We start from the raw sequence: 25,301 nt of genomic DNA, 5'->3' as shown, positions 1-25,301 counted from the left end.
AGATTCATAACAAATTAAACAAGTTTTCTTACAACTGACAGTCATATTGGACTGTACATGAATAAATAAATAACGACCATGTCTACAGAACAGGACATGTTTTACCGGTTGAACAGTAGGAATATACGGTATGTGAAGAGAACAGGACACATGCACCTTTTCTTTTTCTTCTCTGATTCGTTCCTTTTCTTTTGGACTTCACTTTAGGGAGAATAAATTAGCAGGAAATGGGGTTAGTTGGAGACAAATTCTGTCTTAATATAACAAAGTTGAAGATGTTTTGTTGAAAATCTTGCATAAAATATATTGAGCAAAAAATACATTAAAGAAATTTAGACTTGATATTGAATATTATTGAACTTTCTGTGAACTAGAAGAAGAAACAATCTGACATTTATTTTATCACTGTATGCATACAAGAATATTTTGGGTTGATGTCCAACATCGTATAGAAAGAAGAAACTAGGCAAACTATTTAATTACATTCCAATCTAATCATATTATTTGGGCAACTCCACATTCACAAGAAGTAATGGGTGGACTCCAAACCAAACTGTGGACATGATGTTTTGATCAAGAACTGCATCAATATGTTAACACTAAGATCTTAAAAATAAGGAAGGCAATATGTATATATATATAATACACAAGTTTTTTTTAAATTAAGTTTAAAAAAATGCATGTCAGGTTGTGGTAATTTATTCCAAACGACCATCACATTTTTTCGTATTACAACAAACTATATTTACTATTTAACATTATGCTTTATCATTATATATTATCTACTGAATGTTTTAATTGTAGATTAAATGTAAATAGCCTATAATTCCATTAATCAAAGTACAAAGTTGTGGCTTTGTCTCCCATTGATTCAACTGCTCTCCATTCAAAGTCCTCTCCCTGCCAGAGTCGAGTATTTTTTTGCCAGCGTACGTTAACCACGCCTCTTTCCTAACCCTAACCAACCCAGCCAGAGAAGGCAGCGAGTACTAGCCAATCAGAGAAAGAGTAGGTGGGTCATGCCTTCGCCATCCTAGGCGGAAAAAAGTGGCCTACCGGAGATATGACGGTACTGCTTGGTGTATGGAAGCCCCTTCCCGCAAATGTGATAAAAAAGAGCCTGTAATAGTAATTATGACGAGAAACTTTATGATGACAATTATGATGAGAAAAAAATGTATAAGATAGCAACTAAAAATAATGACTTAGTATTTCAAATTAAAAAACAATGATTTAGGCTGTGTTCACTTGGTGTCTTCTTCTTTATTAAGCTGCCAGCATCTGTTTTACATTATAATCCTATGGAGTAAACCGTAAAAACAAAAAAACAAAAAAAAGTAGAACAGCTACCTCTCTGTTCTTAGCTCGCTCCACCGCTTTGTTTTATCTAACGCTAGTAGAACAGCTACCTCTCTGTTCTTAGCTCGCTCCACCGCTTTGTTTTATCTAACGCTAGTAGAACTGCTTCCTCTCTGTTCTTTCTCTAGCTCGCTCCACCGCTTTGTTTTATCTAACGTTAGCATTAGCACCGCTCCACATAGCGCTCTTGCATAGCCTACTCGTGCAGTAGCTGTTGTTATAGCAACAAAAGACACTCTCGGCTGCTTTTTTGAAACCAAAACACTAAGTGTGAACATCGCCTTGGTATCTCAAAATAACAACTTAGTATCTCACACATAATGTTTTAGTGTCTCAAAATAATGACTTAGTATCTTTAATAATGAGACGCTTTCTCAAAATATGCAAAGTCATCATTTTTAAATACTAGGCTAGTTCATGAGTTTGAGATAAATACTAACTCAAGATTTTGACAAAGTTTCTCATTACAATTATTATTTATTTATCACGTTGGCGGAAATAGGCTTCCATACTGCATGCTGCAGCACTTCCTGAACTACAACATAATCAGGAAAGATTCTCTTTTACTCTGTAATCAGGACCGCAGTTTGAGTTTGCGACGTTGTATTTGGGAGAAGACGCAGTCATGGAGGCCGTTTACACCCAAGGCATCTGGATGGCTGAAAGTCTCCAGCAGAGGACGATAAGTCAAGAAAAAATGTGGCTAGTTGTCACTCACATTGGAGACCCCAAAGCAGCTTTCCTGCTCGTCTTTCCTTTCACATATTTCATCAGCAAACGAGCTGGAGTCGCGGTGCTTTGGGTGGCAGCGATATCGGAGTGGTTGAACTTGGTGTTTAAATGGTAAGGCAAGAAGAAGCAGCATGTTTAAATATTATTTTTAATGTGTAGCTTTTAGTTACCTCTAACACGTTAGCACGACAATAAAGTTGGCTGTTGCCATTCAAATCAGCTAATATCAGGTAGATATTCATATCGTATTCACAACAATGAAGTCAGAAAGAAATGTATGTTTTATTCTGTTGACGTTGCAGGAAATGCAGTCCCCACCGTGTGTACTGTTCGAGGTGAAACCGATAAAAGCGGAACCTTTTATATAAAGGACAGTCTAGTAACGGTAGTTATTAGCCGTGGTATTTGATTTTGATTCTGATAACTATTTACATATGTTTACAGATGGATCCAGGGACCCAAATGTGTTAGGCATTGTTAAAACCCGAAAAAAATCCAATAGATTATCTACACACACACACACACACACACACACCACACTACACACCACTCTACACATTAGTCTACAATGGATAGCTAAGGTTAAACAATCAGGTGAAAACTAGAATGTCACAGCTGAAATGCACAGTTCTTAATCCAGTTTCAGAAACCTTCTAAAACAGGGAACAGATGTATATTTTGTTCAATACCAGCACAAATGGCAGTAGATGGGAACAAGGTTGCTGATGAATTGGTTTAAAGAGAATTATGAATTGCAAGAAAAATATTTTAGAAATTATGTTTTGATGATTTCAAGTTCATTTTTTAGTATCACATCATAACATCAGTTATCTCGAGACACTTTACAGAGTAGGTCTAGACCACACTCTAATTAATATACTGTACATAGACCCAACATTTGCAGTAATTCTCCCAAGAGCAAGCATTAGTGGAAAAACTTTCTTTTAGGAAGAAACCTGGGACAGACCCCGGCTCTTGGTAGGCGGTGTCTGACGGGGCCGGTTGGGGGTGTGATGAACAGTGGCAATAACAGTTACAATAAAGATAATGGAACAATGACTATAAATAGTAGTCATAGTTGTTCGTGGCACAGCAGAGCACCGCAGGGTGCCACAGGATGCAGCATGGCACAGCAGAGCACCGCAGGGTGCCACAGGATGCAGCATGGCACAGCAGAGCACCGCAGGGTGCCACAGGATGCAGCATGGCACAGCAGAGCACCGCAGGGTGCCACAGGATGCAGCATGGCACAGCAGAGCACCGCAGGGTGCCACAGGATGCAGCATGGCACAGCAGAGCATAGCAGGACACGGCAGGGTGTGGCAGGTCACCGCATAGCAAGGAGTGCAGCAGGACCAATTATTATATACTAGGAAATTATAAAATCTTGGTAGGAATTATGGGATAAAGGTAAACAAGGCACTAGAACCTGAAAGGGAAATTAGTATTAAATGATTGTTGTACAAACAATGTTAGGACAAACAGAAGTAGATTTAATATCCAGAGTATAAACGCTACCTAAAGTCATGCTGTTACAGACTGTGGTACCATGTATGTTTATGACCAATACATAAATGTTTGTTTCCCAGGATGCTGTTTGGAGAAAGGCCTTTCTGGTGGATAGGTGAATCAGGTCTCTTCGTCAACAAGCAACCCAACGTGCACCAGTTTTCCTCCACCTGTGAAACCGGCCCAGGTGAGAAGACCTAAAAGAAAAGTATAACATGCACCAGTCACAGACAGTACACTTAATTCATTGCACTTGTCAGCTGTAAAGCTAATGTCCGTCTCCCAGGGAGTCCATCGGGACATGCGATGGTGACGGCAGCAGTCTGGTGGGTCGTGGTGTCCTCACTGGGGTCATCTCTGTACTTGCGCACTCACAGGTATAAACGCTGTTTTGGCTTTGAAAAATGCACTGCTAAAGAAGTTGAAACATATCAGAGCTATTTTTGAATGAATATCTCTTTCTCTGTGGCTCCAGTGTGGTGTTATCAGCTGCTCCCTACCTGCTCTATGTGGGGATGCTGGTGGCCGTTGGAATCTCCAGGATCTTTATCCTCGCCCACTTCCCTCACCAGGTCATCGCTGGCTCCATTACAGGTCTGACCTACAGTTCCATGCACAAGCTTAAACATGGAGTGCGGGTAGGCTATATGGGTTTAATCTTCTCTCTGTATATACCATTTTACATAAAAAAATGTTGATACATATATACTGTATATAGTATATTCTCTGTAAAATGAATGGGTAAAACAACTGGACAGTATTGGCTGTTTTTGGCTAAACTATTGAAATGAAGTACTTCTTCACACTAATGCAAAAATCACGTTCATTCAAAATTACTACAAAAATTCTAGTTAATTGATGTGCAACAATTCCCACAGAGATGTTAACTGCCGTATAAACGATATGGAAAAATGGTTGAAAAATATGTCACAGAATATATTGTGTTAGCAGTACAATTTCATAGCAATTGTTTTCTACCCTTTACGACCCCAGAGGTTAAGCGATACAGTATATCTTTCATTGCAAATTTGAATTGATTGACTTTCTTTTGTCAGGTTTCATTCTGGGGATTGTTCTGAGCCGCAGAGTACCTGAAGGACGCCCCCTGCTGTTCTTCTTTAGCTTCAGCATCGGTCTGCTGCTCGGTACTCTGATGCTGCATGCTGGACTGCAGCAGCTGGGAATCGACCTCTCCTGGTTAGTCTTTTTTATTACATTCATGTGTATTGGTGAGTCTGTTCAGTGCGTAATAATCTCTGTGAGGTGAAGTAAATCTTTCTTTCCTAGACTGGACATATATTCTATCTATTCCACAGGTCTATCACCTTGGCTAAGAAATGGTGCAGTCGTGCAGAGTGGGTTCGTTTGGATTCAGCCCCATTCTCATCTCTGACTCGAGACTGCGGGGCCCTTCTGGGTTTGGGGCTGGCCCAGTACTGGAAGCCTGGCGGATATTCTCTGCCTTGGGCTCCACGGGCTTTGTCTCTGGCCATTTCGTCCATGGGACTGTACCACGTCAATCGTCTGCCGCTCCCGGTCCGACCACAAGGACTCTTCTATGGCCTGTTCTTTGTCAAATTCGTCATAGTGCCTCAGATAGTCATGGTGCTTGTGCCTGGACTGGTTTACCTGTTCACACACAAAAAGAAGAAGGACTAGAAACTATTTCCCCCTCAATGTTAAAGGTGTCTTTCACACCTCCAAAGACTATAGCTTCCTCCTGAGTTTCTGGGCACTTTAAATGTCTATTTTATGTATTTAACAAGTGTGTAAAAGCTGTAGGTAGTTACTCGACATTTGTTTTTGTTCACTTACAATTCAACTTGCAGGAGTCAGTGACGTAATCTTTTTAAATGCTTACATGGTCCTTAAAGCTATGGTGCGTAGTTTCTGTCTCCCCCATGAGGAATTCTAAATAATGACAACGAAACTGTCGGCGCGTCCACGTGATACAAGCCTTCCTTGATTGCGCATTTGCAGTAAATCTACATACAGCAATAATAAGTGTTAATATTATAATATCTTTGAGGAAATCTTGAGTTGCTCTGTGGGAAAATTGCAGTTTCGAGGTATTGCACATCACAAAATATGATACATGCTTGAAAACCCCATTGGGCATGGTCTAGCTTCTGAATGTTACCGGAGAAAAAAGGCTTCGGAGAAAACATCTTTTTTGATCGTTTGTACTCACTTTGTCGACGATGTTTCAGCCCTCAGACCTTACCATTAGGTAAAAGATTGTGTAAATCAGATTAAAAAAAGAAAAGCAGCTCCAGCAGGAGACCCCAAACTTCCCTCTTCTTCCTTGTCAAAACATGGCACCTAAATTGCCCACTTTACAACTCAACCACCAACAATTCAGTTCTGAGATTCTGGTGTGTCATGCTAGTAGCATGTAGTCCTGAGCCGCAGCTTTTTAACTCACAGATTTCTTTAATTGTAGTTTTCAGCCATAACGGACGATGACTCAAGTAAAATCACTTGAGGCAATTTGTCAGATTTTGCCCATCTCCATCTGGAAGCCCAAGACCTGTAAATACACATTGCACATTTCAACAATTAAAAAAATATTTCGGTCAAACTTTGTTTAAAAGGTGAACACTTGACAATACAATAGAATCCAATGAAACACCATTGTTTCAAATATTAATAGCTTTACGAATGCAGTATTTTTGTTAGTTGTAATGGATTATATTATACTGTATATAAGTTTGTTACTTTATTGACACACTGGTGTTTTATTTTGTTTTGTGGACCAAAATCATCCAAATTACATGTGTATGTTCTATTCAAATCTAAAATAAATGACTGACATGCAGGGCGTTTCAGTTGGTAACCATTTATAAATATGTTCTTTTTTTCTCCATTACATAGGTTGAACTGTACAGATTACAATCATTTATCATGAGATAAAAACACATTCTTTTTTATTGTTTTTAATTAAACTTTTCATCACAGCGATCTGAAAGCTCACATTTACAGACAAGAGAACTCTGCTCAGCAAGCAAATACATTAAAATAAAATAAAAGAACCTTTTGCTTTTGTCTGGTGAGGTTGAAGGGAAATGATAAGGATAGTTCAGGGATAGTCTCCTTATCTTGATCAGATTATTATATCACACACCAGAGTCAGAACACTGCTATACATGTTTCTGTTTCTGCTTGAGCTCATTGAAAGAATAGAACATGCATCAGACTATTTACAGCAAACTAATATACATAGACAGCTTGAAACCATACACCCTCAAATACCCTCAACTTAGATGTCTTCTTAAATTAAGTATAATACAGTTTATACCTTCATTTCTGCAAAGATAAGTAGGGCATCTCTCTGGTAGCAGGTGAAACTGAGAATGTCTCTTTAGGTATTCTTTATCAGAGCTCCCAAAATAAAATGTTACAGACAAATGGTCTATAACCTTTCCCACATATACAAATAACTCCATATTCTCATTATTCCACTTTCTCTATCATCCAAACTCCAAATATGGAGTCATACTTGTTTTCTTTTCTTTTTTTGCAGTGGATTCGACAATTCCAACACGTGTGCAAGACCAGTGGATTAGACTGGCTAATTAAGAGATAGACAGAGACTTTTTTTATGATGTGGAAATACTTAAATAAGATTTGAAACAGACTTGCTTCCCTTACAAACCCGAGCTGGACCGAGTGGAATATCTGAGTCAGTACATACAACTTGTGCTAGAAAGTCTATACATCTTCATCAGTTTAAAAACATGGTTTGCTCTTCATATTGTCATTCATCACTGCTTTGTAAATCATATAATAATAATAATAGTGTCTATGATAGTCTGGTATCACTGGTCAGAGGTCTTCCTGATCACACAACCACTTTTTCTAAATGCAACAATCATAACAACAAAGTAAGTAAAATACATAAAGTGCACCCTTAGTTAAGAACTTAACAGGCATTTTTAGTGCAGAAGTGACGGAATAAAAATGCATTGTGGGTAAAAGGAAACAACACAAACTGATGAAGGAGAAAGGGAAATGTCTGTAACAGTGGTCCTGTATGCATTTGCTTGCTTTTAATCGCTGAGCACTATCCATTGTAACCCATCACTAGCATATGTACTGTCGTATTAGCTCTCTTAGGAACATAGCGCAATTACCTACGGACGAGGGACAAAGACGAACTTTAATGTGCCACATGACAAAATCACCTACTACAGGTTTTACTATTCATCATTTGACCCGCATCATTCATGGATTTGAAATTCTTGTAACCAAAAAAAACAAACTAGAAACTAATTTATTGCACTTAAGGCCAATTTAAATAAAAATCTAATACAGCAATCGGTCCTCGAAACAGGTTTTTATGAATACTGCAAAAACATTATATGAGCTTGTACAAAATGAAAGAAATTGATGCTTTGCCTGTTTATATAAGCAGATGATTAGTATTCAAAGCGGTTAATAGTAAAAAATAAAATAAAAAATTGATCACAAAAAAATGCTGTTCATCGACAGGGGAGCTGGTCCAATATGTCAAGAAAACTTTCGAGATCGCAGCCTTGACATTAAGGTATATAACAAGGTCTGTGATACAGTAATGATAACAAAAAGGAATATAGAAAAGTAATAATTTCTATCTGAACTTCAGAAATTAGGAAAAAAGGCCGGTTTCAAAAATTATGCAAAAAAGGAGTAAGGACCATTTGCAATTGTTGGTTTTTCATTCTACCAAAATGCAGTTTAGATTGTTACATACATGCACTTTGTGGTACTCTGGGTAAGATTTGAATCTCAATTTGTGTTTATAAACCACGAGCTCAAAACTATTGACAGGAAATAAATAGGCCAAACATGTCATTGTTCTAGCTTCTTAATGTAAGGATTAGCTGCTTTTCTCTGTGTTTATGTCATTGCAAATTTTATGTCATTGTATTTTGGGGTTTTGGAATGTGGGTCGGACAAAACACGACATTTGAAGACGTCTTGTTAGATTATACTGTGCATATGTTACTATTTTCAGACATTTTACAACAACAAAAAAATCTGCAGATGAATCGATAAAGAAAATATTTGTTAGTTGCAGCCTTCAGATTATTGAGGACGCATTGCAGCATAGAAAGCAATTTCTTTCATTAAATCATGACAAAATCTTTTTTATTTTGACACAATAGAGGTAATTATATCATTCAAAGTTGGTCAATGTCCCTCAATCCTCACCCTGGTTGGTTTTCCACATCCATATGACTAGCAGTGGGACACAAAGGCAGGGTTAACAGTATACAATTCAAACGCAAACTATGTTTTCTTCCTATGTACAATATATAACTTAATTATAAATATTGTAATTTTTCTCTAAGTACTGAGTTGTTGAGCCATTTGTATTTTCTGAGCAATGTACAGTATTGAACATATAATATTGTATTACATAGAATAGAGCCTACTAGCAACCTTGGTTAAGAGCACACTTTGAAAGAACAGAAGATGGATACAAGTCCACAAGTAGAGTCCGATGATTAGTACTTTCACTCCTACAGTCCCACCTGTTGTGTTCACTTGTGGGAACTTTGTGCCACACGACATTCTGGAAGTGCACTAGTCTTTGATTTAGAATGAGATCAGAACTTAGGACCCTCCTGTTATCCCACCTGTGTGCAGAATATGTTAATGAAATAATCGCTTCTCACTGTTAGTTATGTTTTAAAGATAATGTCTAATATCCTTAGTGTGTGGTTTTCTCTCTGACGGTCTCTGATGAGTTCTTAAAGATGAGTTCATCCATGTCACATACACAAGGGTCAGCAGCGTCTGCTGTTGAGCTAAATATTTTCCTCCTCTCACTCCCACTAACATGCCCAGTTCAACCACCCAATCACAGACAGGCCATCACACGTTTGACTCCACAAATGGTCTCTTTGGTTTGATGGGGGATGTGGGGCCTTGGGTCCGGGAGTCACGCGAGAGCTGGCGGTACATGTTGTCCTGGTAGGCCTGTGCCACGGGCAGAGTCCTCGCCACCTTCACATCCGGGTAGGTGGGCACCTGGCTGACCCGCTCCAAGATGTCCCCACTGCCGCGAGAGCCGTTGGCCAGCTTGCCCAGCGAGGGGGGCTGGGACTGGGTGTAGTAGTCCTCCTCCAACAGGTGTCCATTCTGGGCGTTGTTGGTCTTGTTGTAGTAGGCAATATTGCCCAGTGAGGCGGGGGGACTGTAGGTGGAGCCTTGCTGGACCAGCTGGCCAGGCGAAGTGGGGCTGATGGCAGAGTCCATGGATGTCATTGCCCTGGACCGCGAGGGTTGATGCAGATACTGCTGAGTCCGCGCCGTCTTGTCTATGATGCCCATGAAGGGTGTGTTCCGAGAGCGGGTGGGCTCGCCCGGATACAGCCCACCACCACCTTGGGAGGGAGAGATGGGAGACATGTCATCACAAGTGCGCTCATATGTGGTTTGCAGGGGGATCTCCATCTGCTGAATGGAAGAGGAAGGCCTGAAACCGGGCGCTAAATTTGAGGTGGATCCAGTTGAAATGTTGTTGCTGGAGGGGGAGAATCGAAGGCCTACGCTCTGAGAATGGATAAGAGGCCTGGGTGTGGGCACATGCTGCTTCATCTCAGTAGTATTGGCACTGACGGGGCGTCTCACCATGTGGGGGATCTCAGGAGAGCCCAGCTGGCAGGGGGGCATGGCGTTGGCTCGCTCCAGTATGTGTTCAGACACTGGGTAGTAGGCGGCTGACTGGCTACGGCTTATCTGAGGTGTCTGGCTGTAACGGATGCCCCCCGGGCCCCCGCTGCTGGCGCGGTAGGCAGAGGAGGGGCGTTGGGGTAGTTCATCCTTCAACAGGCCCGACTCCATAACCCCTCCTCGGCCACCGTGCTGACAGAGGGCCCCAGAACTGAGGCTGGGCTGGACCTGGGGCATGGACCGTCCATCCAGGGAAGGCTGGTACACCAGCCGACTCTCAACGTCCACTGAACCCCCCTGGTAGCGACCACCCATTGAGTGGCCCATTTGGCCACCGTAGATGCTGTTGCCCATCACATTGCTGGGCTGGTTTGTGCGGACTATTTGGGCTATAGAAGGCTGAAGACGAAGGCCTTGGGCTTGGTGGTGCTGGGAGGCCAGAGAGGGCTGAGAGCTCAGCTGGAATGAACGCTGGCTGCTCATCTTAGAGAGGGGAGATTTGGGTCGGCCGGGGAGTTGCTCTGTCTGGTACCGCACAGGTGACCCAGACTGGGACCTGTACAGACAAACACTCTCTACTGGTGGACTGGCTCTGTATTGAGCAGCCCGACGTAAAGGGGAAGGCGGAGGGCTCTGGTGATCCATGCTCTGACCCCCACCACCCATAGAAGGCGGGCTGAAGCCGTAGGACGACTGATGCACTGGGGAGGTATGAGGCGGGCTGTGTCGGTAGTGGTTCTGATGTGTCGGGGAGAGGGAGGGCGATGTGGGCTGGTATGACCCGCGGGTAGGAGAGGACATGGAAGAGGAGGTGGGGTGATATTCGTAGGGCTGGCCCATGGGCGAACCTCCAGTTAAATAGATGTGATCTGGATGTGTAGGGGAGAGCGGTGGGCTCTGAATGATGGGAAGGCTGGAAGGATTGGTGTGAGACTCAGGTGGGGGCAGACCCACAGACATGGCCTCCAGCTCCTGCTCCAGGTAGTCCTCGTCCTCAAACAGGTCCTGGACAGGCTCCATGTCTTCCAGACGAGGTTCTGGGGGAGGAGGAAGAGGCATGGACAAGGACAGGGACAGGGACTCCTCATCTTCTGGGGGAGGCGTAGGAGGAGGGGAGGGAGGAGGCTCCAGCTCCAGGTCCTGCTGCTGGTGCTCTTCCTGGTTGAGCTGATGATATTCCTCCTCCACCCTCTGGAGCAGCCGCAGGATCTCTCGGTTGTTGGGGCACTGCTTTATGGCTTCATTTAGGTCCTCTAAGGCTTCAGGAAATTGTCTGAAAATGGAAAAGTTTTTGGGGAAAAGTTACAATTGTCCAAAATCGCTAACAATTGACGAGACAGAAAACTGTATGGAAGAGCATATTGGAGTCACAAGAATTTCACATATTTAAATGACTAGGATGTATATAGAGGAAGGGAGTGTACCTGCTGCTACGCTTGGCGCGTGCTCTGGCATAATATGCCTCATACGATTTTGGTTTCAGTTCAAGTGCCTTCGTAGCAAATTCCTCAGCCATCCCAAAGTCCTGGAGAGATTGAACAACACCCAACACATATCAATAGTCAAGACATAGGAAAATAAAGCATTATCCTCAGTATGTCCAGGTGTCTTATACTGCTTGGTTTGCTTCTTTATTACGATAAATTGCCAAAAGAGAATCTAAAATAAGTCTACTTCAGTAAATCCCGGAAACATTTTTTAACAAATCATTTGTGGCGGTCCTCTGCAGACTTACATTCATTTTCCTCCGACATCGGGACAGGTTGAGGAAGAGTGATACTTTGAGTTCCCTGAATGTCTTGAGGTCCTCGCTGAAGCCTTCGCGTGGAAACTTTTTGAGGGCATACTGATAACGCTGCGCTGCCTCCTTCACCTTCCCCTTCTGTTGGACAAACATAAGGAAATCTGGTTATCCTCCCTTCACAGTAAAATAAAAAGCTAATCTGAAAACCTTCACAATATGAACCAAAGCTAGACATTCAGATACATTTATCATAACATTTGTTAAAGGTCCCATATCATGCTTATTTCCAGGTTCATACTTGTATTTTTGGTTTCTCCTAGAGCATGTTTACATGCTTTAATGTTCCAAAAACACATTTGTTTTATCATACTGTGTATATGAATATACCTGAATTTTTGGGTCTTTGTAACGGCCTTTTCTACCTACCAGGACCTTCCTGATGGTTTGTTTAAAGGCACAGTTTCTAAATACGGCCTGTGAATTGAGCGTTTTGATACTTTCACAGTATTCATAAAGAACCTCAACCTGTTTTACGATTACTAGTCCCATAGCATGAAAATTTCACTTTATGAGGTTTTTTTAACATTAATATGCGTTCCCCCAGCCTGCCTATGGTCCCCCAGTGGCTAGAAATGGCGATAGGTGTAATCCGAGCCCTGGGTGTCCTGCTCTGCCTTTGAGAAAATGAAAGCTCAGATGGGCCAATCTGGAATCTTGCTCCTCATGACGTCGTAAGGGGAAAGGTTACCTCCCCTTTCTCTGCTTTGCCCATGGCAAGCTGGACAAGGCCACACCCCACCTTCCCTTGTCCTGCTTCTCTCCTCCTCATTAGCATTTAAAGCTACAGACACAGAAATGGCACATCCTAAGGAAAGTATTAAGGTACCACTAAGGCCTATGTAAAAGCATCCAAAAAGCAGCATGTCATAGGACCTTTAAAAAAGACATGGAAATCTCACTTTTTACAATATGGGACCCTTTAATAATTTGTTTAGATAATATGATAATAATATGTAGGTCAACTTTAAAAAACTTATATCTATTTTCTTGTCTTTGACAGTGAAATACTTGGGTGATCAGGGAAATACTTATACTAAATAATAAATACTAATAAAATACTAATAGAATGTATGACAATACAGATGTACTAAAACCCCACATGAAGAGTCAGTATTAATATATGTATTTAATATAATATAACTTGTTCTACTTTGGCCACACAGTATTGCTCATAACAAAAAGATATAGGATTGATACACGGTTGTTGATGAGAAAGTAATATTAAATATGTATGTGGTATGATATCGGTATATTTTTACATTTCACATTTAGAAGATATTTATCATATCACAGATTTATTTTTAATTCAATCCATAAAAAGTTGAGCTCCAGAGTGGCTGGCCTGTTCCCTGACCTTGTAGTAGCTGTCCCCCTCCTCGATGAGTTTGCTGAGTAAGATGATCATGATGTCGGGTTTGGAGGTGGCCATGGCCCATGTGGCTGGACCTGGGTAACACAGGAAAAGAGCAGATGAAAACAAAAACACAGTGAGAACGACACACAGCAATAAGCAGAAGAGGAAGAAGGAAGGAGCGACTGGGAGTCACACTACACACAACATTAATAACAGGGATGAGGACAACAGCCAAAATGGGGAATGGAGGAGAAAAGACAGGCAATCCACTGCAGAGAAAAGATTACAAAAATCTGCTCTGACACCTTGAGAACACTGTGACCTCGCTATGGGCCATCAGACCTGGGTCAAATACTATATGCCAATTATTATTATTATTATTATTTTTAACCCTGGTGAGAGTCAAGTTTGCCTAATTAGAGTGCAGGAAGAGCACATTTTGAATTTTTTTCAAATTGTTGATTAAACTATTATTTGTAGCAAATATGTTTTGGCCCAGGCAAACCCAACAAAAAACAAAAAAACAACTGCTGTCATGTCTTTCTATCAACACACACTTTCTGTCTTGTCAAGAAGTGCAGATGTACAGTCATCGTTCGTACTACTGACTGATTCAGCGATGTGATCCAAAACAGCAGGAGAGCAGGACAACTTGTGTCATGCATTTAAAACAGAAAGGGAAAAAAAAGACACTTAATCCCTAAAGACTGTTTGTCCCTTGACTAAAACTAAAGTGTTTTTTTTCTGTATCTGCGCAACAGCAATCCTTGACACATGTACACACACCACAGAGATGAAAAGGTAGGGGATCTTGCACAAGGAGACACAGGGCAGTTACTATAAACAAAAGAGGCAAGCAGGAGGGATATAACGGAGCTCTGCAGGCGTTAGCTGTCCTCTGAGCTGGTGGTGAGGGTAGGAATGCTGCTGACTGGCCTAGCTGACATTGAGGAAACGTCTGGAAGATGAACGATGCACAGCACAGTGGTTTATCACCTCAGTCTGTGGTGGTGGTGGTGGTACAGAGGAATTACAAATACATGCACTTCAGCTAAATCACTACCACGCAAGTGTTACTGAGGGCTTCCGTCATGCATCTGTGGGATGGAAGGTCAACACTTTGATACGACGTCACAGGCTGGAGGCAGGGCATGCTGTCATTAACCACTTGGATGTTAGCATCTACCTCTAGGCAATCCCGACCGCATCACTGTCAGTGCTAATACCTTTGCATGTTATTATTTGTCAGTTTGAGAAGATTTGGTAGCTAAGCTGGCCTGCCGACACTTAGGACGATACAGACAACACAGAGAGAGGAGATAGAGCTGTCAAAATGCCTGGTGGGGTGAGAAGTCGACAGCCTTGGCTTTACCTCGGGGCCGACTGGGCAGCGTCTGACATCCTGGGGCCGGAGAGAGAGGCGGAGGATGGGGGCAAGAGGAGGGGTATTGGGTGAGGGGGTGGAGAAGGAGGGGTTCATGAGCAAGGGAAGGAGTTTAAGTGGGAGGGCAGAGCGAGGAAGGGAAGGCCAGAATTGCCAGAGAAAACAGATAGAAACATTGTGAAGGTGAAAGAGAAAGAAAGGAGATGGCGGTGGAGGAGAAGGAGAAGTGAGAAAAGGAACACAAAAAAAGCAGCAGTGAGAAGCGGAAATAAGTGCCTCAGCAAAAACAAAATGGGGGAAAAAAGGAAAACAGAGAGATACCGAAAAGAAACATTACAAGCGCTAATAACAACCTGTCACTGAGCAATCGCTAGGAGTAGAGAGAGGATGGGATTGAGAGAGAAAGAGGGAGATAGCTGGACTGATAGAGACAAACAGACAGAGAGAGAAAAAGCAAAACAACACAGTGGCAACAGTAGAACATTAAAAAGAAAGGCACATCAGACCCATAAATAGCTGAGGAAAAGCAGCACGATGCAGCAGTGGGGGGGTGGATGACATATAATAGCAGGAAGTGGTTTCAGCGTCATGGAGACACAAACGTGAATCCATGGCTTACAGCAGTAAAATGAGACATACTGCACTATAATGACCAGCAGGAAGTGTGTACTTAAAAGGAAGTGCGTTCTCATCTTTGAAATCTCCCTTCATGGTCTTTCATGCAGCTCATACTTGAACTCCAATTAATGACCTTTTCAACCAAAATACGATCTCAAATTGTATCTCATTTCCTGGCGGGCAAATGACCTTTTAATATGGCGCTAAGGGAGAAAGATGCAGCATTTAGAAGAGGTCCTTTGTGAGCTAAATGGTAGGCTCTTTAGTCTGTCAACCTGCTCTCACCTATCTTGGCTCCTTTCTTGAGCAGGGCGACCACCACCGACGTGTTTCTGCAGCCCACCGCCCTGTCAAGAGGACGCATCCCACTGTAGTCTACATGCTCTATCATGGCCCCATGGTCAACCAAGAACTGGACCTGAAGAGACAAAGAAATGTGCTGAGAAAAGCGGAGGAACGTTTGAAAGAACAATCATATGTTGTCCATGTGCTGAGTCCAAAAACTGTAATCGTGAACGATATCTCTCATCTGCTCCAGACTCCAGCTAGAATATTGACATTAGGAGAAGTGCAACATTTAAAATCCAGATTGACTCTTTGTCATGTACAGAGGGATTGAAACTGACTCCGGTGGGTATCACTGAAGAAGTATTAGTCCCACCCATGCAGTTGGTGTGTTTACAGCTAGCTGAGTAACTGTACACATCCCAGAAACACTGTACATGACATGTTGTTATTTTTCTTGAAGAAACAGATGAATCAGAATTTATCATTTGGACATAAAACCTCTTACAGAAGTAGTTTCCCAGATTTCAATGGGGCGTCTTTAGGTATATTCAATTTATTATCATAAAATTCTAAAAGGTTTTCACATTTGAGAAGCTGGGGAATGTTTACAAAATGACTTGGATCAATAAGCAACTTTCTAAATAATTGCAGATTGGTTTTCTGTTGACCGACTAATCGATTGGCCAATTATTTGATTAATTATTTATTAATTTCCATGTTTGTGTTAAGAATGAGAAGGTGCATGGCAAAGGGCTTATCCTTAGCACAGAGAAACTTTCCCCCTTCAGCAGGTGAATTTGTCAAAATATGCACATAAATCCTTCTGCACCGTAGAGGTCAAACATCAAAGTGAAGCAACAATGAGCCAAAAGCCTTTCTGAGTGAGCGTGCGACACACAGCCCTTTACATCCACGGATCTACACTCTTACCACTTCAGAGTCGCCGTAGAAGGCAGCCAGGTCGAGGGGCGTGCGTCCGTTCTTGTCTGCGTGGTCGGTGGCGGCGCCGCTCTCCACCAGGCAGCGGACAACAGGTAAATGGCCTTTCAGACAGGCCCAGCTCAGAGCGGTCAGTCCCTCCTTGTCCATCTGAGACAGAGAGGCTCCTGGGAAGATCGAAGGCCGCAGTGAGAGTTCTTTTCATAACTACATGCTTATTTCATTTGGATGGATTTTTTAAATTAGCTGCGGATTTAATTTGGCTGCAATTGTTGTAAACATACTTTGAAAACTATATTCGTGCTCATTTTTATTAGTGCAGTGGCACTTTTTTCTTCTGTGAAGTAACTACAGGATCCTCTTAATCCTGTAGTGAGTACAGGATTTAGACAAGTATGAGAAAAGAAAATCCCCGGGTACACCAAATATTCTTATATTCTTAGGGAATCTACTAGAATATTAATACATTTACCAGTTTCTATTTGTACTTTGGTTTTGTATTTGTTGTTTTAAATGGGTGCTAAACCCAGAACTTTACCTTTACAGCATCTTACCTTGAGTTAGTAAAAACTCAACAGTCCCCAGGTGTCCCTCTGAGGCGGCCATCATTAGAGGAGTACGACCCTGCTTATCAGCCAAGTTGACATCTGCGCCATGTGTGAGGAGGAGGTCCACGATCTAAAACACCCAAATACAGCAGCACCCATGTCACTATGTAACAGCAACTGACTTTTGAACTTGCTTCATGCTTGTGAGTTGGAAAATTGTAATATTTATCATGCAATCAAATGGAAATAAACTAAAAATAGAGTTTCTAGAGCAGAACTGCCACATCTTTATTGCCTTTTAGAGTAAACTAGGGGAAGCAAAACAGATTCCACTTAAATGCAAAAGCCAATGCATTCAAGTTATTATGAGTAAGGGGCTCAGGTGGCCACTAACCTGCCAGTGTCCCTGCCGGACGGCGCTGAACAGCGGGACGATGCCTCGTCTGTTAGGCTGGGCCACAGCCGCCCCCTGCTCCAGTAACAGACGACAAACCTCCAGCTTCCCCCGGCCAGAGGCTGCAGTCAGAGCTGGACGCACATAGAGACAATGATCAGGGATGAGATGACAAGAAGTTGGGTAGATGTGGTCATCACTTTTTGGGCCCTACGTTAACGATCTAAGCGCACGGCGTGAAGCACATGGAGCAGGTGCGTTTAGTGGGTGTCCAAATCCACTTTTGCTAGTTTGACGGCTTGGCGTCTTCATTAAATCATAGGTATGTTTTGAGTGTAACATGCAATAAACCAATCAGAGTGCCATCTCCCATTCCCTTTAAAAGCCAGGCGCAATTGTACCTTGGCGCATTGCTATTAAAATGGTGGATTTGCGCCATCATATTTTTATGAATGATGAAAGTCAAATATTTCAGCTCTGTTTTTTTCACTCTACCAACTCCTGAAGAAAATATCTGGCTTCATAGCTGCTAAATGCGCCACTATGTTCACAGACTAGTTGCTAACTGTCGGAGCAGGTAGTGTACAGTGTGTTTTTAGAGCGTTTTAGCCTTCTGCAGCCATAAATGACGCCATGAGAACGGTGTGAATACAGTGCAGTTGTGGCATGGAAAAGCTGAAGCTCATTACTGTGTGAAGTTCTGCAAAGCCAATAGGAACTGCAGATTCGGATGATAATTCCCTGTAGAATCATACATTGATGCATGTTATTATAAAAATATCAATTATAGCTGATACAAATCTATGCCCTTTGGGAAAACACGGCATTTCTGGGATTCATTTTAAAGTCTTGCTTTAAAGAGAAGCAAAGCAGAGAAGAGAAGAAAGGAAAAGAGCAGAGGAACCCTTTTTGTGAAAGCAAGGACCTTTGAAAAGACACATTCTCAACTGTAATGATTATAATTGGAATAATTTAAGCAGAGTGGTAGGAGCCCCAGAGGGAATGACCCTGGTTTCAACCTACCAATACTAGAGTTTTGAGATCAATACTGTTGTCAATATTTAGGAGTATAAAATAAATCTGATAACGATATACAGTATTAGCCAATTACGGATTTATTTCTTCTAAAACAATTTGGGAACAATTCACATACTAAGCGGGACATTATATGGTTGAAAAATAGACTTTTCAGTGCTTTCTGGTGGACAATGTTACGGTAACACTGTCCCTGCATTTGTGTTTACTCAGCTAGCACATAAGTACACTAATACCGATATATGAGATAATATGTCTCGCTCTAGTTCAAACCTATTTAGTCTTTGCTGGGAAAACACTTTGATATACACAGTTCAGTGAGTATATCTGTGCACACATACTCTCCCTTTGGCTGTGAAAGAATAATGTATTTTCAGTTGACCTTTCCAGCAACACTGGGATTTTATAAACAAAAAACTATGGCTGAGTGAATACAAGTCACTCAGCCATATAGTGGCATAGGGCTCGCAATGAGGTTTCATTGCTTTAGGATACGATGATACATAGCATTTCTCAACACCCTACCACAGGGCAATCATACTCGTCATTTCTAAGCACCCTCGAGAACACTCAGCCCTCCCCCTACTCAGCGGGAGCCCAGCCCTGTCTGTGCTCCAATGACACCACTGCACTGCCATCAGCATCTGACGCAGCAGCAGCAGCAGCAGCAAGCAGACACACAAGAACAATCTCTCATATCCGCACTGCAGCGCTCTGCCTCGCAGTGCTACACTGAAAACCCCTCCCACAAAACACTCCTTAGATCCTTAAAAAATACACTGAATCGCACTGTTTATTTTTCATATCCTGTCCAGAGATTTCACAACCACATAAACCATCAAGCATTCACCGTCATCTGTCTTGGTTTCATTGGTGTAATGTCTGTCTAAAGTAGGTATCCCCACCTGTCTCCCCCCACAGGGTGTCAAAGTTATTGATTTGAGCCCGCTCCACCTCCTCTTCATCTTTCTCTGGCAGGTCCAGCAGGTAGGACACAATCTGATGGGGGACAGGATTCGAGATGACACGGATAAATGTCCAAGGTTACTTTAAAAAGACTCAGGTAAACATGTTACAAACAAAAACAAAACAATCATAGAAGTACAACCACTTGTTATCATGAATCTACTTTCCTTTTATATGTAATCTATTAGGGCTGAATTATAGATGACTGACAGTCATCATTAGCAACTACATGGACCTCCAGACCTCGGTCAATCCACTGCTGGAACAAAGGTTTTTATTGCTTTAGTCTTTTTAGAGCTGAAGTAGGATTTACCACATAATGATAAGTTATATATGGTTCCCCTCTTGTTTCATTTTCCCTCTTTAATCTCTATTCCCTTCCATCATTCTCTAGCTCGTTCCCCTTTCTCAAATTAAAATGTTGTGGTTTGCGAAGAGCTTTGTTCCATTTTAAAGTGCTCTCTCTCTCAATTTGTTTAACTATTTCTATGTCTCTCCTGGCTCTTTTAACATTTAGTCACAAGTGTGTATTGAATGATAAATTGCAGTAAAACATTCAACAATAATGCAATGTGTAGTGTACAGTATCACTAAGAAAAGTAACCCAACACTTCTCTGCAATGAGCTGAGAATTTTAATGTTATATAGTGTAAAAACAGTTGAAGGAGATGCAGGGACGAGTCTCTTCTCTGTTGCCTTCTAATCATCATCAACATTTCAGTGCTGTCTGGTTCTCCCTACATCCCCTTTTCCTTCCTGTGAACACGGCATTTTTGCGGCTGCTCTTGTGAAAAACGGCTGACATAATGCAATGTAAGCTTAAATGAGAAATTATAAGTTATGACTTAATTCATTACTGAGCAACTTTGGAGTGATTGCGATGCACAAAACCACAGAATGTCTTAATCATAAAAACAAGTTTTTTCCTCTGCAGCTTCACAACTGAGCAAAATCTACCTCCACAAAGGTAGAACTTTAAAAAAGAAGAACACTAAAAACGTTAAATTGTCACTATTGGTATTAGGAGTTAAAAACAGTGGAGAGTATGATAATTAAAACCATTACACCGCCTACACCCCCATCAGCCACCTCCCCCTGCTGTACCTCTGTGTATCCCATACTGGCTGCAGCGATGAGGGCCTGCTGCACTGCGTGGTTCTTGGTGAAGGCCTGTTGGCTTTGTGGCGACTGCTGCTGCTGCTGTTGCCACATGCCCCAGTCACACTGGATGAGGAACTTCACCACCTCCATGTGGCCCCTGAGGGCCGCGTGAACCAGAGCGCACTGGCTGTTCTTATCCAGGTGGTCCACCTGTTGACGTGACGTGGAGTTGATCAGCAAAACAAATTGCAAGAAAGACCATAAAAGGTGCTACAATTTATCTCCCGTTATCTGGACATGGAAGGGCTCTATTACAAAATACATTACAGAGAAAAGTCACACCCTTCACACACCTTTGCTCTCCTGCGGCAAAGCGCAGTCACAATGGCCATGTGTCCCCCAGCGGCGGCGTAGCCCAGCGGTGTGAGGCCGCTTTCCGACTGAGCGTCGACAGAGGCGCCGTACTCAAGCAGCAGAGCCACCATGTCCATGTAGCCCAGGTGGGAGTGGACACACAGAACGGGGGCGTTGTTTAGCACCTCCGTACGGTAGTTCACATTGGCACCGCCCAGCATAAGCAGCCGGCTCACCTGGACAGAAAAAATATATAGTTTTGAAATGAGGAATTACAAAATTGACACGGTTAGTATGGGTTTCAGTTTTCAAACTATCTTTACCCAGAAAGCATATTTCGAGAAGTTATCTTGATTTGGTACCCAGAAAATGTTGAAACATTCCTAAAGTGTAACTCCTCTCTGCTATGTTAGCGCCTGTACCTTGATGTTGGGAGTGTAGAGGTTTCGGAGTGAAGAAAGTGCAGCTGAAAGGCCCTCTGTGCTGTAGGATACCCACATGCCTTGCAAGATGGATGAGGAAACCCCAACTTTCTTGCTGAGACCCTTGAAGAGAGAGATACAGTGTAAATATTCATTACTTTGGAGCCAGACCACAGCTGTGCGGGGGTGTGTGCGTATAGATGTGTGAGTAGACAAATAATGGGATACCTTGAAGATATGTGCTTTGAGGATGTGATGGCCCAGCTCAATAGTCTGCTGTCTGTTCAGCTTGTTCTCCTGCCGAGAGAACCAGAAGGCCAGCAGGGTGTGACCGCTCCTGCAGAGAGGACAAACACAGAATCCTTCAATACTTGAGACTGACTCATCAGCTCATTGCATTGCTATCACCTGCACAGTTGGTGCAGTCTGTTTTCATTATAATCCAGGATATACAATGTTCTGACACTTCCTCTGCTAGCTACACATAATGTCCCTGCGACTAACTGACTAATAGACCAAGGCCTTACAAGTACATTTTAGCATATAACATAAGATACAGCAGCAAGTGGCAGTCAGAAGAATCCTTTAGTGTCAAATTTTTTCATTGAAACAGTGATAAATAGTAACTTTTGAATAGGGTTAGGTACCCTGTAACTTAATTCCTTATATTATAAAATCTATATATATTTTATAATAAATGCTAACATTTTTCTTTTTTATAAATTTCAAATATTTTTTTGGTTTATTTGAGTGAGTTAATTCTATTTCTTGGAAATCAGCTGAGATTTAGTGATTGCATCTTTGTGTAGCAGAATTATAACCATTCATGATTCTTCTTGATTCAACCCCAGATTTTTGAACCACCTTTAATGTCCTTTTTTATTGTCTCACCCCGACATCCAAACCCAGGAAAGAAAACAGTGGCGGCCAAGAGACAGAAAGAGAGAGAGAGAGAGTTTCCATACCAGTTACAGTCCTTCGCTGTTTCCGATTTATCCGTTTTAAAATGAAGGCCAGGATTCCCCAAAACTTTGTTGATTTTTTTGAGAACTGCATATCCCAAACATAACTCGTGCGCTAACAGCACCATTCGCACATCCACATCAAACGCCACATCATTCCTGGATACGTTTTGAAGACGCGTAGGTGTGTAGACATTTTGCCTGTACACATCTTCTTTGCAGAGACTGTACTCTAGCAGTAAATTACTACAAAACCCATAATTCTTTGGATCGATATTAACTTTAAGCCCTGTCACTGCGCGAACCACAGATCCGTTCATTCAAACGCGCTCAGTGACTCCAGTGTGTTACTAACTCGTCATCCATATTACAAAACACAAATAGATGGAGGCCATACTGTATAGTGCCACAAATGTTACAGAGAGAGAGAGAGAGAGAGAGAGAGAGAGAGAGAGAGAGAGGCAAGATGTAAGACAAGAGATGGGACGCTTCCCATTACTGCTAAACATACAGAAACAAACTGTACCATTTTGGACACATCTAAATGTAAGTCAAAAAGACACATTCCATTTCAAAGCACTTAAAACCCAAGACCTGAATCCTGGAAACAGTCCCCCTAGTCAGCTGATGGTGAAGCTAACTAACCAGGTTCCCATCAGCACTGGTTCATAACTAAACAACAGGAATAAAACTAATTATGAATCAAAACAATGTTTTTGCCCGCCATGTCTCGCCTTAATGTTACAAAAAACACTTTATTTTTCTCATACTGCCCAACCCATGGCTGCTGCACCTGTATTCACCTTCTGTACGAGACGGCCTGTAGGAGCGCCTGTCTCTTTAATCCCTTCTCCCGAAAAGCCAGGTCTGCTCTGATTGGCCAGAGTGTTTCCTGGAATCTCTGGTGTGCTCCAGTTTTGTTTCACTAGCTAGTAGTGGTGTGCAATACTGCAATATTTGGTATCGATCCAATACCAAGTAAATAAAGGGCCAGTATCGCCGATACCGATACAATACTGATACTTTTTAGTAATAAGGTGGTTGCATCATCAAATTGCTAAATCTGAATGAATTTTCATAACCTTTAAGTGTTTTTGTGATTTTAACTTCGGATTATTAACACGTTAAAACCCAGGACAGAATTTTCATATGCTTGTGTAAATTTGTTGTGGTATCTTCCTGCCTTTTTTTTTTACAAATTATACAGCTTGCCATTGTCTGAAAATGTAACCCTATGGCCAAACGTGACGGTACAACATCAAATCACAAGAGCCGGGAGGAGGAGCAACGTGTGCTGCTTTTATGAAACCGCAGCATGGCATAATGGAGAGAAAATGAAACTAAAGTACAGATCTTATTACACTGGTATTGATCAATATCAATACCAACGTTGGTATCGATATTATCAATATTTGGATCGATCCACCCACCACTACTAGTTAGTTGAAGCTGGAGCTACAGCAACGTATATAGCAGGACTTTGTACCATGAAACATCACCAATAAAGGCTTCTAAACCAAATACTACACAACCGGACATGTTCCCTGTACTTAATAGTTTTAAATTTTTGGCTTTAAAAAAACAATCCAGTCCTGCCTACCTGGAGCAGATAACCAGTCATAAAAGGCCAGCTTACAGTTGCGTAAGACTTAGCCGAGAGTAGAAAACTGTTGAAACCGGAGAGCTCACAACAGTTCGAAACCTGACTGTTCTAGTTCACAGAGATTTCATTCTCTGATACATTCACCTCATTGTTTACGTTTACCCCACATTTAACATGAAAATCCAACATTTTAGATATGACAGCAAACATGGAACTGCATATTGTGTCCACTTTAAGACCTGAGCAGACTTTGAGCATAAACCTTCTTTCTGGGCATCCAGATAGCGCAGTGGTCTGTGCGGATGCCCATGGATAGAGGTTTGCCCCTCGACGCAGCGGGCCGGGGTTCAAATCCGGCCTGTGGCCCCTTTGCTGCATGTCGCTCCCCCCTCTCTCTCTCCCCCTTTCACACGTATATATCTGTCCTGTCTAAAAATAAAGGGAATAAAAAACCCAGGAAAAATAACTAAAAAAAAACAAAAAAAAACCTTCTTTCTAAACATTCAGTATGATCACAGATCCAGTCCACGGCTGTCTCCTGTCCGTCCTCACCTCGGATCGCAGAGGAACTTTGTCTTTTCTCCTTCTTCTCTCCAGATCAGCCACTCCCTGAAGGACGGGTGAACAAACATCCTGGTACCGTCCCTCCTCTTCACCAAGAAGACTGACAGGTTGTCTAAACGTTGTTGGAAATCCTCCCAGTCCAGTGTGCCCTGCAGCCAGACATTTTTTCATTATTCAGACATTTACAAACACAAATAAATCCCAAACACTGTGCACATTAACCTTCACACGGATTTAATAATACATGTCAATTTTGCTCAGTGCGCAAAAAGTCCTCTTTGTTTCTTCTTGATAGCAAGCTGAACACCACTAATGCATCTTTCACTCTGCCAGCAAAAAAATAAATGCATTTATTCATTTGAATAAAAAAACCAAACAAGATGTTTTTTTTCTTTAAATTGTTAAAGTCCCTTGCAACTGGCATTGCTGTATATTTTGTGTATATTTAATACCTCTATAATTTTAAACACTACAGCAACATAGCAACAAACATGTAAAAAATGTGTGGTTTGATCAGATTCTAATGACAAAATAACGTCAACAGAATCAAATATTGCTAAAGCTCGGACAGAAGCTCGTGACATCGCCCTTCTTCAAAGCTTAACTCCAGAGACGACAAAACAAATACAGAAATGTAACGCACAACAACTAAAGCTATTCTACGATTGGCAGGAAATTCACGTGAGTCTCATCAGTCATAGTAAC

General features: G+C 41.9%; 2 protein-coding genes across 17 annotated transcripts in view; one reads left to right on the top strand and one right to left on the bottom strand.

The window, feature by feature from the left end:
* Positions 1-1,838: 1,838 nt before the first annotated feature.
* g6pc3 (glucose-6-phosphatase catalytic subunit 3) lies at positions 1,839-6,981 on the top strand. Its single transcript, XM_032502303.1, has 6 exons — positions 1,839-2,202; positions 3,681-3,787; positions 3,887-3,977; positions 4,076-4,194; positions 4,656-4,797; positions 4,917-6,981. The coding sequence occupies exons 1-6, from the start codon at positions 1,985-1,987 to the stop codon at positions 5,257-5,259; spliced, it is 1,020 nt and encodes a 339-aa protein (XP_032358194.1). The 5' UTR covers positions 1,839-1,984; the 3' UTR covers positions 5,260-6,981.
* Positions 6,982-8,513: 1,532 nt separating this feature from the next.
* Positions 8,514-25,301, bottom strand: part of tanc2b (tetratricopeptide repeat, ankyrin repeat and coiled-coil containing 2b) — a 147,329-nt gene continuing 130,541 nt past the window's right edge. For 13 of the 16 annotated variants that reach the window (XM_032502276.1, XM_032502279.1, XM_032502278.1 and 10 more), the window contains 15 exons: positions 24,585-24,745; positions 21,696-21,804; positions 21,468-21,590; positions 21,045-21,281; positions 20,695-20,901; positions 19,530-19,623; positions 17,590-17,723; positions 17,202-17,325; positions 16,639-16,814; positions 15,706-15,838; positions 14,791-14,820; positions 13,419-13,510; positions 11,996-12,142; positions 11,685-11,785; positions 8,514-11,533 (listed from right to left, as the gene is read on the bottom strand). In XM_032502276.1, the coding sequence (XP_032358167.1) occupies positions 9,460-11,533; positions 11,685-11,785; positions 11,996-12,142; positions 13,419-13,510; positions 14,791-14,820; positions 15,706-15,838; positions 16,639-16,814; positions 17,202-17,325; positions 17,590-17,723; positions 19,530-19,623; positions 20,695-20,901; positions 21,045-21,281; positions 21,468-21,590; positions 21,696-21,804; positions 24,585-24,745 (3,942 nt within the window). In that variant the 3' untranslated portion in view covers positions 8,514-9,459. The remainder of the gene's footprint in view (positions 11,534-11,684; positions 11,786-11,995; positions 12,143-13,418; positions 13,511-14,790; positions 14,821-15,705; positions 15,839-16,638; positions 16,815-17,201; positions 17,326-17,589; positions 17,724-19,529; positions 19,624-20,694; positions 20,902-21,044; positions 21,282-21,467; positions 21,591-21,695; positions 21,805-24,584; positions 24,746-25,301) is intronic. The other 3 variants (XM_032502277.1, XM_032502274.1, XM_032502272.1) reach the window with 2 other exon arrangements.

The sequence above is a fragment of the Etheostoma spectabile genome, chromosome 21 (assembly GCF_008692095.1).
Source record: "Etheostoma spectabile isolate EspeVRDwgs_2016 chromosome 21, UIUC_Espe_1.0, whole genome shotgun sequence".
Lineage (NCBI taxonomy): Eukaryota > Metazoa > Chordata > Actinopteri > Perciformes > Percidae > Etheostoma > Etheostoma spectabile.
This window is presented reverse-complemented; position numbering and strand designations above follow the sequence as displayed.